Raw genomic sequence first — 18,962 nt, 5'->3', positions numbered from 1 at the left:
GGTTGGAAAGGGATCATTTTCCAGGATGAGAAAGCGCAGGACAAACATACCCTGGTTGTGTTTGGCAGTAGGCCTATGGCCGTTAATGTTGATAAAACACAGATACTGACTACCACTCAACCATCTAAACACACACACACACACACACACACACACACACACACACACACACACACACACACCACATATTGAATAAGTCTTGAAAACATATTTTTACCTTTTATAGTTACAATAATGAGTCAGAATAACTGCCCACGTGCACTTTATACAGCACAAAGTCTTGCAATTAGATCTAGTGCTCTGCTGCTGGCTTGCTGGGTGCTCTGTTAGTTTTGAGGTACACTGTGACCTCTTTGGAATGTTCTGGGTGAGATGTAGGGATGTCTGTCTTTTCCTCCCGGTCCCCAAAACATCTGCATTGTCTGTCGTTCGGAACAGTGTCAGAGTTCCACTTCGATGAATTCCAGAAAGGCGCTCTGGCTTGACCTATAATCCCCAGAAGGCGAGTGTGCGGCTTGTGGAAAGCCCCCTTCTATGTCTCTTGGCTCTAGCTTTGGAAAACCCTGCCTTGGAAACAGGGCCTTGGAGGTCAAGCTATTGCTATTTAGAAGCACAAGCTATTGGGAAATAATTGGCTTCCTGAGTGGTTTACTGTTGGAGAGGGGCTCCGGAGAACGTGGGCCAAGGCAGATGGCTGAATTTACATATAGCTGGAAAGGAGACAGCCAAAAAGCCTGGGAAACCCTACAGCCCATAGTTTGCTCCCAAAAACCCTCTCTAATGATAATGACTGATGTCTCAGTGAGAGAATCCTTTTGAAGTGATGAGAACACCTCTTCAGAGAGCAACAGCTGTACTAGGCCTGATGTTTTAGTTAATCCAAAAATAGCTTTTTCATGTTGGTCAGTACAGCAGAGATGCAATGGAACAGAGTTGCAGCTGAACCATGACACAAAGAAAGAAAGTAAAAAATTATGAAAGGTTAGAGCTGGGACGATAAACTGAAAATGACCAACACCGACATTGCGTTCCTCTTACCAAAGCATTTTGCATAGGCCTATGTTGGTGATTTTGCTTCACATGTTTTCTGTAGATTGTTCTAAAACCATTATCTGGTCAACAGTAATAGCCCATACATTACGTTGATCCCTGCTATGATGGTATCTGCCTGTCCCTTTTTTGCTGTCGGCTACTGTGTGAGCAGACCACTCTCACTCCCCCTCCCCACTATGCGCACAGAGGAGGGAGAGATGCATTCTGGGAAGCTCAAGCATATGACCATTGCTCAAAATGCAATTGCGGGAAAAATACAGTTTTCAAAGCAACTACTGTTGTTCCAGTTACAGAGAGGAGAATCACAGCTTTCTATGAGTATATACTGTATTGCTTACCTACCGATATTGAGTTCATGACAACATTTCACAACCGGAGTAAGCTGTAGTATGGTTTTGATTCGCCCCCGGTGCAAGCAGAGTGCCCATTTGCAGTGAATGGGCCTACATCAAGTAGCCTAGTCCTAGCACTGGAAAGTTTTTCTAGGACATTAGAATACATTTACTGATAGATTAATCAATTAGCCTACATGGCTATATAGCAACAATATCATATTGTAATGACCACGATAGATCAGAAATGAGAGAATGTCCACTACAGTTCTCGAGTTCTTGAATTGACGGTTTACTGACTCCAAACTCACAGGTTACTGTCTGGCTGTAGCCTACGCCAAATAAATCAGATGAAACAATCACAGCTTCTCAACTCACTGTCGGGACAAGAAAAAGAGAGAGAACAATGACAGCATGGCATTTAACAGACAGTCTCAACTAACCTGAATTCAACGTGAAATCACTCAAAAATGTCACCATGTCATTGGATTTAGGTTAAAGGTTGGGTGAAATTCCCTTACATTGATTACTTATTTCAAATCAAATCAGTTTTCCATGTCGATTCAATATAATCACATAGAATGTTTTTGTTGATATGATGTGGAAACAACATTGATTCAACCAGTTTTTGCCCAGTGGGAGGCTACCATCTCAGTTGTCTTACTTTGCACTGGATAAAAATGTCTACAGCCCTGCTGCTAATGTAAATGAACTGTCCATAAAAAAAGTAAAAAAATGTATTTGTTGTTATCAGGCAAAATAGTTACATTTACCACCATATGACTTATTGTCCATATCGCCCAGCTCTATGAAAGGGTATCAAACTAATTTTCTGTTGATATCCCTATGCCATTTGGTATCAAGAATCCACCCCACACCACACCTTTGTTGATAAAATTGGCCACTATATGAATTAAATAGTGACTGTATACTTAACAAAAATACATCTAACCATATTTATTGACTGTTCAAAGAATACTGTATGTCAGAATATTTTTTTTTCTTTAACGCTCCTCATTTTGTCTCTCCAGCATCCTACTTTGGGGACAGTTTCTGCAAGATAACGTCGATCCAAGATGTCTCCTCCTTTCACCTGTCGCTGCAGTTCAAGACCAGCCGACGAAGTGGACTCCTCCTCCTGGCTGCAGGGATGCAGGACTACCTATTTCTGGAACTCCAAAATGGGAAATTACAGGTTAGTATCAACACCTGTCTTGTCGGAAAGGATTCTATTTGCAATGTACTATCAGACCGGCTTAAACCAAGGCAACCTAGCAAGCTGTTGCAAAGTGTATTTTACACAAGCTTTATGATGTTATTAAACCACCCAGAAATGTACAAGGCATGGTTATTTAGGTGGATGACTGATTGTGAATCCGAGATAGCAAACATGTTTTGTCAGCTGGTTCACAATATTCCAGTTTATAGTCCTTTCCAGGGTTGGAATTGGAAAAAGTCACTCTGGGGACTGACCATGTCAAATCCTAGAAATTCAAATTTAACACAGTTTTACAAAAATACTTTCACTTTGGGGACTCGGTTCCTACGCATTCCCCCGCCCCCCAATTCCACCTCTGGTTCTATCCTGTGGAGATGAGGCACTAAAAGTATTAGAAAAAGGACACCTGTCTTAAAACTTCCTATAAATGTCCTATATTTTAATTGAAAGACTGACAACAGCATCTGTGATGTTACTTTCCTCTTTCCAAACCAAAAATGTACTTCAACCTAATACATTTAAAGATTATAACAGAAGTGAAAGCAGGCTGGTGGTGTGTGCTCATTAAAGAAGCATGTATGTGACAGTTTCAATTAGATGGTACTCTGAAATCATTCTACATTGCTTTACTGGTTGTCACTTTAAAATGGGATTCCTGACATTTTAATTCCATAATGAATTGCTTGGCAGAGTCTGTGAGGAACTGAATTAGCATCAGATGTGCTGTCATAAACAATCCCTAAATTGTGTACAATAAACAAGGTTTATTGTTTTTAGAGGTCTGGTGCGCTTGCTATTAATAACATTTGAATATGATAGAATCACAAGAAAGCTATGATGCTACTCACACAATTATTAAAATCTTAAAATGCTTTCCCCGTTCTCCTCTGATCCATAAGAAGCAGTTTGTAAGGACAAGATAGGTGAAAGAGATATGCCCCCAAAAAGACAATCACAAGTCTATGCTAGATTGATTCCTCTTTGATATCATCTATCAAATCCTTTTAGATAATCGTTCATGGGAAGAAAGGCTATGAGGAAGGAATCCTTTCAAGAATATAATGACAGTCCAAAAAACATACAATTATTGAGCTTCATAAAATAGCAATGACACTTCTCTTCTCTCTTTTTTCACAAAGGTGCGAATGAACCTTGGGGCCGGTGAGATGGTGCTGTCATCATCTCTGGGGCTGCAGCTGAACAACCTCCTGGAGCATAAGGTGTCTATCACGATGCAGGAGGCCAAACTGACCATGCTGATCGATGACCTCTTCTCCACTTTCATCTCTGTGCCTGAAACCCAGGAGGACCTCAACATTGACATGGGGGTTTACATGGGGGGCACCGGAGACTTAGACGCCCCATATCTCAGCAATGCCATACCTCCATTCCGCGGTTGCATGACCAATGTCAAGTTGGAGTCCCATCAGTTTGATATTTTCGACTCCGAGCCCATTGACTGCCATGATACAAAGGAGTCCTGTAGCAGTGAGTTTGAGGTTGGTGATGGAGAGGCGACCAGCTTTATCAGCCCAGACTCATTTGTGTCCTTCCCTACTTGGAGCGGGGCTAGTGGTAGTGAAAGGACCTTGGAGTTTCTCATGAAGACCACCATCGAGGATGCCCTACTCACCTTCCACCCTGGACGAGAGTCAGACTTTATAGCTGTTGGCGTTGTGGGCGGTTACCTAAAAGGTGTGGTGGACCTTGGGAGTGGGATGGTGGTACTGGACAACCCCAGAGTACAGCTAGATGATGATCAGTGGCATAGGATCAGAGTCACTGTAGATGCGAGTGTGTTTGAGATTAATGTGGACAGCCAGCCTTCCTCGCTCCCTCTGAGGGGCTCAGAGCGATTGGATCTAGCTGGCAATCTGTATATGGGGGGGATCCAGGGCAAGATGAAGGATGTGTTTCGTGATACTAGCTTGTCTCGTATGGAGGAGGAAATAACATCTGAGTCTTTTATCGGATGCATGGGAGAAATCAAAGTGAACCAAAAGGACAGAAGCCTGCAGGATGCGTTGGTCACCAAAGACGTCCATGTGAAATGCGAGGGAGAGGACTATGACTACTCAAGTTACTATGATCTTGAGGCAACCACAACTACGACTCCTGTTCGGATCCGATATGTCGACGCTGACCCTAATGAAAGACATTGCTACCCAACTGACGACACACCAGAGGCCTTCCGGAACATTACAAAACTTATTGAAGTCAACCCTTTGCTTGTGCCCGAGGGTGGGGAAGCTTTTCTCGATATTAACAACCTTAGCCCTACATTTGACCTAAACACTGTGGGAATCCGCCAATCCCAGATCATCTTCACTCTACAAAGTGACCCTTGGTACGGACTCGTAGATATGAACATCAATACCAGACGTATCAAAAAGTTTACACTCCTGGATGTGATCAACAAGAAAATCAAGTATCTCCACGACGGCAATGAAAAGTATGGCGATCAGATCCAGTTGGAGGTGGTTGCCCATAGTAACAGTTACCTTCCAGGATGTCTTAAAAATCCTCACCAGTATATTCTCCCAGTGGAGATCATACCTGTCAATGACACACCACAACTAAGCGGAGGAGACATTTCCATCACAGAAAATGGTCGCACTCGCTTAAATCCCAACCTTATCAAGATTGTGGATTCGGACACTCGCTGTGATGAATTGATTGTCACCGTGACCTCAGAACCTCCCAGAGGGGTTGGCTACTTAGAAAATGCTCAGCAACCAGGAAGAAGTATCAAAGAGTTCACATGCAGGCAGTTGAAAGACGGCAATATATATTTTGTCCACAGAACTGGGAGCGGTGGGATAACTCTACAGGTATCTGACGGACAATCCATAAGTCATTCAACCACTTTTAAACTGTCCATTACACAGCCCCAAATGAGCCTTGTGACCAATACTGGCCTTCTGTTGTCTCAGGGAAGCAACTCTTCCATTGGGATCCAGAACCTGGCCGTCATTGCCACCCCTCGTAATGGAGATATTGTGTTTAATGTCACACAGGCTCTGAGATATGGTGAATTGCATGTTCTTTCTAGCAATGGTTTGCCCAAACAGGTGACATCTTTTCACCAGTCAGATTTGGAGCAAGATCGCTTGAGATATGTTAGCACAGACTCAAGTGACCTGGAGGACATTGTGTCAGATCATTTTCAATTTGATGTCCATCTTGGACAGTTTTCCCTATGGAACAATACTTTTTTGATCAAGATCACACCCTCCCAGGTTAAAATGGCCCAAGTAGTTCCCCTTGAGATTGAAGGCAAGGTAGAGCAAAAGGCAATAAAACACACTGAACTTGAAGCAGAAGTGAAGGGAAAAAGTGTAGCCCCAGAAACTATAAGATACATCCTTCTGAAGACCCCCACACTGGGTACTCTTCAAATGACCGGCAGGAAGCTAGTTGAGGGAGACAGTTTCACCCAACAGGACCTCTGGAATGCCCAGGTCAGCTATAGAGTCCAGGTGCAAAGGGCGGTGGCTAATGAGGACCAGTTCCAGTTCAGAGTCTTTGCAGAGAATCAGTACTCCCCTATGTATACCTACCCAATCAAGATCCAGGCTGATTCAGACACCCCTGTTTTGACAAATGAGAGACTCGTTGTCTTGGAGGGCGGGGAGAATATTCTGAACAAAGACTATCTATGGGTTCAGACATCCACCTCGACAAACTTTGTTTACAGGGTGACGCAAGACCCCAAGTATGGCCGTCTCATCAGGGAGTCCCCATCTGGACAGCCCAGGTTCGACGGGGCCATTAGAATGTTCAGCAATGAGGATCTGAATCTAGATAGGCTGATCTACCAACATGATGGCTCAGAGTCTAATGATGATGAGTTCTATTTCCTGGTATTCGAGCAAGCAGCAGGAAGTGAAAACATCAGAATCGATGGTCAAGAGTCTATGAGCAGCATGTTTAGAATATCTATTCAGTCCAAGAACGACCATGTGCCTCTTAGAGTGGTTGATAAAACCTTCAACGTGGTGCGAAACGGACAACGTTTGCTGACCACAGAAGATATCCTCTTCAGGGACGATGACTCAGGGTTCAATGATACCCAGTTGGTCTTTGTTCGCACAGGCATTCTCTCAGGAAATATTGTCTCCCCATCAGACCCCTCGCAGCCACTCTTTCGTTTCACTCAAGCGGACATGAAAGACCAGAATGTTCTATTTGTGCACCATGGGGCAGACCGTGAGCGCTTCCAGCTCCAGGTTTCTGATGGCCTGCATAAGACCACAGCCCTGCTGCAGATCCAGGCTGGTGAGGCCTACCTCCATGTGGTGAACAACACTATGGTTGTCATGGACCATGGAAGCACAAAGACGCTCAACACCAGTCTGTTGAGTGCAGAGTCCAACATGGACATAAGAGACGCCAGTGACATTAGGTACCAAGTGACATCACCCCCTAGTGATGGGAAGATCATCGTGAGTGGGATTGAGGCCTCTTGGTTCACACAGGAGGATCTGAAAAAGGGTGTGGTGTCCTACGAGCATAACGACCAGAGTCTGAGCTCCAAGGACTCATTTGGCTTCACTGTGGAAGCGAAAGGATTTTCTGAGGAGGGCACATTCAGAATAAAGATCTTCAAGCAAGGCTATCTGTCAGAGCCTGAGGTCATCACCAACGAGGTCATCATCTCCTATGAGGGAGAGCACACCGTGATCAACCAGGATCATCTTAAGGTATGTTTACATTATATTCCCCTCTATGTTTACCAATCGTTAACTTCCACCTTTACCTACTGTTTGTTCTTGAATCTATTACAATACCGCCAACTGAGTGACTTAGTAGACTGTAATTGTGCTTATGAAGCAGTCATTAGAGTTGCAAGTACCCAAGCATGCATCCTCAACAGTATGTACACTTTATGGCTGCACGATCTGGATAAAATATCTAATTGCGATTTCTTGGGGGAAGATATTGCAATTGCGATTATGAATTGCGATTTTCGAAGCACTTGGGTGAAAACGTCAGACTTAGTTAAAACAAGAGTCAGGGTAGAGAACATCACTTCTAAAATGAGATCATATGAATGACTACATACTGTGCTAACTGAATACAAAACCAAATGAAACAAATATTTTCCAACATTGTTAAAGGCTACATATGATAATAGATAGTATTCTTACACCAACATATTAACAAAATGTTTTACAATGATCATCAAAATATAGTGTGCATTTCTTAATAAATGAATGAATAACATTATGAGTTCCTATTTTACCATTAAGAGTTCCTAAATAACCTAAGTTAATTATTTATTCAGGCAGCCATAGCCTGCAGATGGAATAGGAAACTTATGATTGTGCAATTATGTATAAGTAGGCTTAATAATTATTATAATTGAAATTCTAAGCCTTAAAAACATGTAACGTGTAGCCTACCAATTGCAAGGTGCAGCCTGTGTCCAAAACATTGGAGTCTGGTCCAGTTATTCAACGAGACGTGTTTCAACTTCTCCCTTAATTTTGTTATACAGTGTTGGGATGACAACTTGGGAGAAATATGTGCGAGATGGAATCTTGTATCTCCTTTCCAGCTTGTTTATCATCTTCTTGAAGCGGTCTTTGCTGACTGTGTAGCTAGGAACCATGTCTTTGGCTATGTGTTAGCTTCTGTGGTTTCTGTGTCTGCACAGGGTATTTTTTTGTAGGGCATTACACTTGAAAACCCATCTGCAATCAATGCCTGTTGAACGTAGGTGGCTGGTTGTGGCTAAGTTGCTTTGCTGCTGTTGGGCACTTTTTTTGTACAGTACAATCGTTGTAAAGTAGGGGATGGTTAACTTCAAATGATTGAATACGTTTGTTGTGATGCCTCGTGCTGTTCCCATAACTCTGAGGCATTTTTTTGCACAACACTTGCATTGCGTTGACATCGGTTTGCCTTTAGCCAAAATACTGCCATACTACTGAAGATGTGCCTTCTTTGGCACCAAATCAACGTTCTCATTAGCACTCGCAGCCCTCATGTTTCGAACACTCACTGATGCAAAGCCACAGAGTTCCTAAACTTCATACTGTACTGTCTTTGGTAAAGACCTTCCTCTCCTCACCAGCACCTAACTGGGCGATGCATGTGATTGGCCAGCAAGTGCATACCATGCAGAGAGTAAGAGAGGCCGCTTGTGATTGGTCAGTATGCTCTGGATATGTAGAGAGTGAATAAACAGACTAGTGCATCTCGTTGGAAGAGGTACCATAATCTAGTTTTTGTTGTATTAATTAACAGAGTGTCAAATAAAGTAGAAAATCATAGCCTCTTGCGATATGAATATTGCACATGTCAATATCGCAATTTCGATCTGAATTCGATTAATTGTGCAGCCCGAGTACACTTGTACATTTATTGTTCATTCATTCATCCTGTTCATTGAAGAATTCTTCAATTCATTCACAGTGTTTATAAATTCACTTTTTGTTTATGTTGTCTCTGTGGAGCAGACTCTCAGTTTCACATGACATACAGTAATCACATAAACGTGGTGTAGATGTGATGTGTAACCCCCGTCCCTGATGTAAATTAGGAAATCAGGAATACTGCGCCTTCGCTTCGGAAATATACTGACCCATTGACTTTTTCCACATTTTGTTACGTTACAGCCTTATTCTAAAATTGATTAAATCATTTTTTCCCCATCATCAATCTACACACAATACCCCATAAAGACATAGCAAAAACATGTTTTTAGAATTTTTTTCCTAATCTATTAAACATTCAAAACTGAAATATCACATTTACATGAGTATTCAGACCCTTTAATCAGTACTTTGTTGAAGGACTTTTGGCAGCGATTACAGCATCGAGTCTTCTTGGGTATCACGCTACAAGCTTGTCACACCTCTATTTGGGGAGTTTCTCCCATTCATCTCAGCAGATCCTCTCAAGATCAGGTTGGATGGGGAGTGTTGCTGCACAGCTATTTTCAGGTCTCTCCAGAGATGTTCGATTGGGTTCAAGTCTGGGCTCTGGCTGGGCCAATCAAGGACATTCAGAGACTTGTCCTAAAGCCACTCCTGCATTGTCTTGGCTGTGTGCTTAGGTCGTTGTCCTGTTGGAAGGTTAACCTTCGGCCCAGTCTGAGGTCCTGTGTGCTCTGGAGCAGGTGGTCATCAAGGATCTCTCTCTGTACTTTGCTCCGTTCATGTTTGCATCAATCCTGACTAGTCTCCCAGTCCCTGCCACTGAAAAAACATCCCCACATCATGATGCTGCCACACCCCGTGCTTCACCGTAAGGATGGTGCCAGGATGGTGCCAGACGTGACCCTTGGCATTCAGGCCATCTTGGTTTCATCAGACCAGAGAATCTTGTTTTTCATGGTCTGAGTGTCCTTTAGGTGCCTTTTAGCAAACTCCAAGTGGGCTGTCATGTGCCTTCTACTGAGGAGCGGCTTCCGTCTGGCCACTCTACCATAAAGGCCAGATTGGTGGAGGGCTGCAGAGATTGTTGTCCTTCTTTAACGTTCTCTGATCTCCACAGAGGAGCTCTAAAGCTCGGTCTGACTGACCATCGGGTTCTTGGTCACCTCCCTGACCAAGACCCTTCTCCCCTTATTGCTCAGTTTGGCCAGGTGGCCAGCTCTAGGAAGAGTCTTGGTGGTTATAAACTTCATTTAAGAATTATGGAGGCCACTGTGTTCTTGGGGACCTTCAAGGCTCCCGAGTGGCGCCGTGGTCTAAGGTACAGCATCTCAGTGCAAGAGGCATCACTACAGTCCCTAGTTTGTATCCAGGCTGTATCACATCCAACCGTGATTGGGAGTCCCATAGAGCGGCGCACAACTGGCCCAGCGTCGTCCAGATTTGGGCCAGGGTAGGTCGTCATTGTAAATTTATTCTTAACTGACTTGCCTAGTTAAACAAAGGATACATTTTTGGTTTTAATGTAAAAAAATAAATCTGCAGAAATGTGTTGGTACCCTTCCCCGGAGCTGTGCCTCGACACAAACCTGTCTCAGAGCTCTACGGACAATTACTTTGACCTCATCGCTTGGTTTTTGCTCTGACATGCAATGTCAACTGTGGGACCTTATATAGACAGGTATGTGCCTTTCCAAATCATGTACAGTCAATTGAGTTTACCACAGGTGGACTCCAGTAAAGTTTCAGAAAAATCTCAAGGATGATCAAAGGAATCGTGATGCACCTGAGCTCAATTTCGAGTCTCATAGCAAAGGGTCTGAATACTTATGTAAATGAAGTATTTCTGTTTATTATTTAATTATTTATTTTATTTATTTAACCTTTATTTAACTAGGCAAGTCAGTGAAGAATAAATTCTTATTTACTATGACGGCCTACCAAAAGGCAAAAGGAATCTTGCGGGGAAGGGGGCTGGGATTAAAATAAAAAATAAAAATACAATATAAATATACAGTTGAAGTCGGAAGTTTACATACACTTAGGTTGGAATCATTAAGACAAATTTTTCAACCACTCCACAAATTTCTTGTTAACAAACTGTAGTTTTGGCAAGTCGGTTAGGACATCTACTTTGTGCATGACACAAGTAATTTTTCCAACAATTGTTAACAGACAGATTATTTCACTTATAATTCATTGTATTCCAGTGGGTCAGATGTTTACATACACTAAGTTGACTGTGCCTTTAAAGAGCTAGGAAAATTCCAGATAATGATGTCGTGGCTTTGGAAGCTTCTGATAGGCTAATTGACATCTTTTGAGTCATTTGGAGGTGTACCTGTGGATGTATTTCAAGGCCTACCTTAAAACTCAGTGCCTCTTTGCTTGACATCATGGGAAAATCAAAAGAAATCAGCCAAGACTTCAGAAATAAAATTGTAGACCTCCACAAGTCTGGTTCATCCTTGTCCTCTGGTTTGATGAAACAAACATATAACTGTTTGGCCATAATGACCATCGTTATGTTTGGAGGAAAAAGGGGGAGGCTTGCAAGCCGAAGAACACCATCCTAATCATGAAGCACGGGGGTGGCAGCATCATGTTGTGGGGGTGCACTTCACAAAATAGATGGCAACATGAGGAAGGAAATATATTATGTGGATATATTGAAGCAACATTTCAAGACATCAGTCAGGAAGTTAAAGCTTGGTCACAAGTGGGTCTTCCAAATGGACAATGACCCCAAGCATACTTCCAAAGTTGTGGCAAAATGGCTTAAGGACAACAAAGTCATGGTATTGGAGTGGCCATCACAAAGCCCTGACCTCAATCCCAAAGAAAATCTTTGGGCAGAACTGAAAAAGTGTGTGCGAGCAAGGAGGCCTACAAACCTGACTCAGATACACCAGCTCTGTCAGGAGGAATGGGCCAAAATTCACCAACTTATTGTGGGAAGCTATCTGAAACGTTTGACACAAGTTAAACAATTTAAAGGCAATGCTACCAAATACTAATTGAGTTTATGTAAACTTCTGACCCACTGGGAATGTCATGAACGAAATAAAAGCTGAAATAAATAATTCTCTCTGCTATTATTCTGACATTTCACATTCTTAAAATAAAGTGGTGATCCTAACTGACCTTAGACAGGGAATTTTTACTAGGATTAAATGTCAGGAATTGTGAAAAAAAATTATTTGGCTAACGTGTATGTAAACATCCGACATCAACTGTAGGACAAAACACACATCACGACAAGAGAGACAACACTACATAAAGAGAGACCTAAGACAACAACATAGCTAGGCAGCAACACATGACAACACAGCATGGTAGCAACACAACATGACAACAGCATGGTAGCGACACAACATGGTAGCAGCACAAAACATGGTACAAACATTATTGGGCACAGACAACAGCACAAAGGGAAAGAGGGTAGAGACAACAATACATCACGCAAAGCAGCCACAATTGTCAGTAAGAGTGTCCATGATTGAGTCTTTGAATGAAGAGATTGAGATAAAACTGTCCAGTTTGAGTGTTTGTTGCAGCTCGTTCCAGTCGCTAGCTGCAGTGAACTGAAAAGACGAGCGACCCAGGGATGTGTGTGCTTTAGGGACCTTTAACAGAATGTGACAGGCAGAACGGGTGTTGTATGTGGAGGATGAGGGCTGCAGTAGATATCTCAGATAGGGGGGAGTGAGGCCTAAGAGGGTTTTATAAATAAGCATCAACCAGTGGGTCTTGCGACGGGTATACAGAAATGACCATTTTACAGAGGAGTATAGAGTACAGTGATGTGTCCTATAAGGAGCATTGGTGGCATATCTGATGGCCAAATGGTAAAGAACATCTTGCCACTCGAGAGCACCCTTACCTGCAGGATGGTCATCTGAATCAGGGTTAGTTTGGCAGCTGCGGGGAAAGAGGAGCGATTACGATAGAGGAAACCAAGTCTAGATTTAACTTTAGCCTGCAGCTTTGATATGTGCTGAGATAAGGACAGTGTACCATCTAACCATATGCCAAAGTACTTCTATGAGGTGACTACCTCAAGCTCTAAACCCTCAGAGGTAGTAATCACACCTGTGGGGAGAGGGGCATTCTTCTTACCGAACCACATGACCTTTGTTTTGGAGGTGTTCAGAACAAGGTTAAGGGTAGAGAAAGCTTGTTGGACACTAAGAAAGCTTGTTATAGAGCATTTAACACACAATTCGGGGATGGGCCAGCTGAGTAGAAGACTGTAGCATCTGCATATAAATGGATGAGAGTGCTTCCTACTGCCTGAGCAATGTTGTTGATGTAAATTGAGAAGAGCGTGTGGCCTAGGATTGAGCCTTGGGGTACTCCCTTGGTGACAGGCAGTGGCTGAGACAGCAGCTTTTCTGACTTTATACAAGCCAGGCCAAAGACCAGGCCAAAGACCCCTTAGAGACACCAATACTCCTTAGCCGGCCCACATGAATGGAATCGTCTACCCTTTCAAAAGCGTTGGCCAAGTCAATAAAAATAGCAGCACAACATTGCTTAGAATCAAGGGCAATGGTGACATCCTTGAGGACCTTTAAGGTTGCAGTGACACATCCATAACCTGAGCGGAAACCAGATTGCATACCAAAGAGAGTACTATAGACGTCAAGAAAGCCACTCAGTTGACTATTGACACGTTTTTCCAACACTTTTGATAATCAAGGCAAAATAGAAATAGGCCTGTAAGATTTAGGATCAGCTTGATCTCCCCTTTAAATAAAGGACGAACCGTGGCTGCCTTCCAAGCAATGGGAACTTCCCCAGAAAGGAGAGACAAGTTAAAAAGGTCGGAGATAGGCTTGCCGATAATAGGGGCATCAACCTTAACCTCTATGGGCTAGGTGGGACGCTTGCCGTACTTCGAAGCATGTCAAACGCTGTTTAACCTCTCTAGGGTATGTGGGACGAAATTGTCCCACCTACTCAACAGCCAGTGGAATCCCGTGGCGCGATATTCAAATACCTTAGAAATGCTATTACTTCAATTTCTCAAACATATGACTATTTTACACCATTTTAAAGACAAGACTCTCTCTAACCACACTGTCCGATTTCAAAAAGGCTTTACAACGAAAGCAAAACATTAGATTATGTCAGCAGGGTACCCAGCCAGAAATAATCAGACACCCATTTTTCAAGCTAGCATATAATGTCACATAAACCCAAACCACAGCTAAATGCAGCACTAACCTTTGATGATCTTCATCAGATGACAACCCTAGGACATCATGTTATACAATACATGCATGTTTTGTTCAATCAAGTTCATATTTATATCAAAAACCAGCTTTTTACATTAGCATGTGACTAGCATTCCCACCGAACACTTCCGGTGAATTTACTAAATTACTCACGATAAACGTTCACAAAAAACATAACAATTATTTTAAGAATTATAGATACAGAACTCCTTTATGCACTCGCTATGTCCGATTTTAAAATAGCTTTTCGGTGAAAACACATTTAGCAATATTCTGAGTAGATAGCCCGGCCATTACAGGCTAGCTATTTTGACACCCACCAAGTGTGGTACTCACCAAACTCCGATTTACTATTAGAAAAGTTTGATTACCTTTGCTGTTCTTCATCAGAATGCACTCCCAGGACTTCTACTTCAATAACAAATGTTGGTTTGGTCCCAAATAATCCATAGTTATATCCAAATAGCGGCGTTTTGTTCGTGCATTCAAGACACTATCCGAAGGGTAAAGAAGGGTGACGCGCCCGACGCGTTTCGTGACAAAAAAATTGTAAATATTCCATTACCGTACTTCGAAGCATGTCAACCGCTGTTTAAAATCAATTTTTATGCCATTTTTCTCGTAAAAAAGCGATAATATTCCGACCGGGAAACCCTGTTTTAGTTCAAAGACAGAGAAAATAAAAACATGGGGTCGCCTCGTGCACGCGCCTCAGTCTCATTGTACTCTGATCGACCACTATCAAAATGCGCTAATGTTTTTCAGCCAGGGCCTGCAAAGCCACCATTCATCTTTCTGGCGCCTTCTGAGAGCCTATGGGAGCGTTAGAAAATGTCACGTTATGCCAGAGATCCCCTATTTTGGTTAGAGATGATCAAGAAGGCCATGAAATGGTCAGAGAGAGCGCTTCCTGTTTGGAATCTTCTCAGGTTTTGGCCTGCCAAATGAGTTCTGTTATACTCACAGACACCATTCAAACAGTTTTAGAAACTTTAGGGTGTTTTCTATCCAAATCAAACAATTATATGCATATTCTAGTTACTGGGCAGGAGTAGTAACCAGATTAAATCGGGTACGTTTTTTATCCGGCCGTGCAAATACTGCCCCCTAGCCCCAACAGGTTAGTGAAGTGGTGATTAAAGAGCTCAGCCATGTGCTTCTTGTCAGTAACAACCACATCATCAACTTTAAGGGACATGTGTAGCTGTGAGGAGGGTTTAAACTCCAGGTCTTTAACTGTTTTCCAGAACTTCTTGGGGTTAGACCCACAGAGAGAGAACTGCTCCTTAAAGTAACTAACTTTGTCCTTCCGGATAGCCTAAGTGCACTTATTTCTCATTTGCCTGAACGAGAGCCAGTCAGCCTGAGTATGCGTGTGCCGAGCCTTGCGCCAAATGCAGTTCTTGAGGTGGAGTAACTGCAATATCACGGTCGAACCAGGGGCTGAACCTGTTTTTAATTATAATTTTCTTTATGGGGGTGTGTTTCTTAACAACACCACTGAAAATATCAAAAAAGAAGGTCCAAGTGTCTTCGACAGAGGGGATCAAGATGTGCATCAGATGGCAACAAGATCATATTGTACAGCAATTTCATCAGGTAACATGAATACAAAGCCGGCGAGAGGTGATTAGAATAAGATGGGAGGCCAAAAGTCTGTGTAACCAATAGAGAGTCAGAGTCCCGAGTGTGGGAACAAACATAGTCTGTCCCACGGTTGGGGAAAGAAAGTTCGTAGTCAACAAAGCATGCAGGAGTCATGAGGCAAATAGCAAAATAGTAAAATGAGGAAGAAAAATATAAAATATATAACGACTTGGGGCTAGCCATTGTAAGTCCAGAGTCACTCGCCCCAACAGTGCCTGTGTGCTGGAGGGAAGCAAAAGCTCGGGAGAGAGGTGGGGGGACTGTAGTGGGGGTACCTGTACCAGACAGGGGAAGACAACCAGGGCAGACGATGAACAGATCGCCAAGTGGAATCTAAGCAGCAGTGCAGCAGGCAACGGGAGTAGGTGTCACACCCACTTGGGAGAAGCTTTTACTTCTGGAGGCAGATTTCTTGTAGTACATTTATAATACATTTGCAAAAATGTCTAAAAACCTGTTTTCACTTTGTCATCATGGGGTATTGTGTGTAGATTGCTGAGGAATTGTTTTTATTTAATCCATTTTAGAATAAGGCTGTAACGTAACAAAATGTGGAAAAGGTCAAGGGGTCTGAATACTTTCCGAAGGCGCTTTTAATCTTGTTTATATACTTAATTATAGTCTATTTAGTGTGGGAAACACTCACTAAGTACACCCTAAGGATATATCTGGAATCGTGTTGTTTCGAAGATGAACACGAGTGCACTTCATCTTGAGAGGATATTGATGAAGTTAAATTTTTTCCAATGCATATTGCATTCCTGTTTTCACCTCGATTTGTTAAGTAATATTGTGAAGAATATCGATTTGTGAGGAAACATATTGGAAATTGTGCTTCATATTTAAAGTTCAATTTCTCAGAGGACCTTGTTCTGTTCTTTTCTCGGTATTGACTTAAGATGGACCAAGATGTACAGACATTGAATGCATTATTGAGAAATGTCAAACAAAGCTCAGGTTGTCCTTTAAATGTGGCCCTATTGACCATGGCTTTTGTGGAGCTTACTTGAAGTGCATTCTCACTTTTAGTTGGAGAACCAATGATTCCCACGGTTGTGTCAAGTTGTCTGGATGTGCTTTGGGTGGTGGACCACTCTTGATACACATGCAAACTGTTGAAAGTGAAAAAAATCTGCAGGGTTGCAGTTCTTGCCACACTAAAACCGGCGCGCCTGGCACCAAATTAGCGTAAAATAATATCGTTTTTTAGATATCAATACCAAGCTTTCCCAAGTGACCAAAAATAGGGAGTTTTTTTAAGACCGTATAGCTATGAGTCATAGTAAGTGCTCCATGCCTAATTCACATAGGAAAAATGTGTATTTGTGACTAATTTTGTGATTATAGATGGTAGAACAGTCAACTATTCCAGAAATGATTTATCCCTGAGGCAAAGCATCTCCCTTTATCCCAGGGTTTCCCAAACTCAGTCCTCGGGACCCATAGGGATGCACGTTTTGCTTTTTGCCCTAGCACTACACAGCTGATTCAAATAATCAACTATAATCAATAATCAACTAGCTTTAAGATGCAGCTTTTGCCTATTTTGAAAGGTACTTGTTTTCAGAAGCGCTTCAATCAGGCCACAAAAGTGCCAGACCCTGAATCTTCTTTAATCAATCAAGTTATGAGGTCTTTAGATGAAAAACTATTGTGCATCAAATGTAATTCATAAGCAATGAATCAAAGTCAGTGGAGAATGTCTGTTTATTCCATTACCTGAATTGATAGGTTGTAAAAACCTTTAGTATACTGTTATTGTAAATATAGGCCTACTTCTGTCATACAACATAAGGGAAGACATAGTAAATGCTACGGTACATTGATGTGCTCATCTTAGTAGCAGAAGGTTTTTACAGTGGTGGTGGAACAAATTGACTGAATGTATATGGAATGTACTGACTGAAGTAACTGGTCCAACTTTACATAAGTGTCCTTAAAATGTGTATTTACATGGTAAATTGTAAGTTGTAAATACTGTGTAACAATGTGTAGGCTACTTACAACATAGTCACACACTGCACCTGTCCATCTAATTACCATGTAAATGCATAGCTATAACATAGGTGTTCTACAACCATGTAAGTACGACCATTTAATAAGTCAAGACTTGAAAGTGAATCTGTACATGGTCTCCCAACTTTCTCCCCCCAGGTGGAACAAGCAGACATCCTGCCCTCTGAGATGGTGTTCACAATCAAGGAGCCTCCTCGTCTGGGCCACGTGGTCATGCTGACCAACCACTCGGACAGTACGGCTGCGCCCATCCTGGACTACATCCACTCCTTCACCCAGGAGGATGTCAACAGGGGCCGCATCCTCTATGTCTCCGCCTCCATCCAGGGCAGTGACGCCTTCGCGGCTGACGTCAGCAACGGGTTCACCACCGTGGATGACCTCCGGATGATGGTGGACATTGTGCCTCGCCTCATCCCCATCCAGGCCCACAACTTCAGTGTGAGGGAGGGCGGCGGGATGGCCCTTACCACTGAGCTCCTGAATATCTCTCACCCTTTCTACAGTGCGGTCAACGTGGACTTCGTCGTAGAGGAGCCACCGCAGCATGGGGATATCCGCTACTTGGATGGTGACGAACAAGAGCTCACCTTCTTTACCTGGGAGGAGGTGAGTGCTTTTCATAGGTTTTGTTTTGGAGGGGGTAGGCGGGTGGTTGGTTTGTTGATGGATTGATTGAGTTAGTTCATTAGCTAATTCAAAAGTACACATATCCATATCAACTGTTAAGAGGTGGACTCTGGTATGTGTCACACCCTGTGATAAAGACAGTATATTTATTCAAATTCAAATGATCAAGGACTTAAAAAACATAACATTTCTATTTAGATGCCAGGAATTGAGCTACTCTCTCTCCCCACATTTTAAGTGTTATTTGTTTGTTAATCGTTCTGAAGAGAAGGAACCATGAGAAAATACAACACAAAAAGGGATTCGTTAGTTTAATTGAAAATGGAGTTTGACTTTTCCGTTTTGACTTGTTTGGAAACAAACCGAGTCCCACCAGACCACAAGCCATATAATTTATATGCACCATAGCATTTTCTGTGTCTTAATTACAAGATGCTCACAG

General features: G+C 42.5%; 1 protein-coding gene across 1 annotated transcript in view; it reads left to right on the top strand.

Annotated features, from left to right (window-relative positions):
• cspg4 (chondroitin sulfate proteoglycan 4) overlaps nucleotides 1-18,962 on the top strand; it is a 105,184-nt gene that overhangs the window by 64,500 nt on the left and 21,722 nt on the right. Inside the window, exons 2-4 of the mRNA XM_029758457.1 lie at nucleotides 2,417-2,580; nucleotides 3,744-7,307; nucleotides 18,029-18,499. Coding sequence (XP_029614317.1) covers nucleotides 2,417-2,580; nucleotides 3,744-7,307; nucleotides 18,029-18,499 — 4,199 coding nt within the window. The remainder of the gene's footprint in view (nucleotides 1-2,416; nucleotides 2,581-3,743; nucleotides 7,308-18,028; nucleotides 18,500-18,962) is intronic.

The sequence above is a fragment of the Salmo trutta genome, chromosome 7 (assembly GCF_901001165.1).
Source record: "Salmo trutta chromosome 7, fSalTru1.1, whole genome shotgun sequence".
Classification (NCBI taxonomy): Eukaryota; Metazoa; Chordata; class Actinopteri; order Salmoniformes; family Salmonidae; genus Salmo; species Salmo trutta.
The sequence above is the reverse complement of the archived record's forward strand: the minus strand, read 5'-3'. Positions and strand labels throughout refer to the sequence as shown.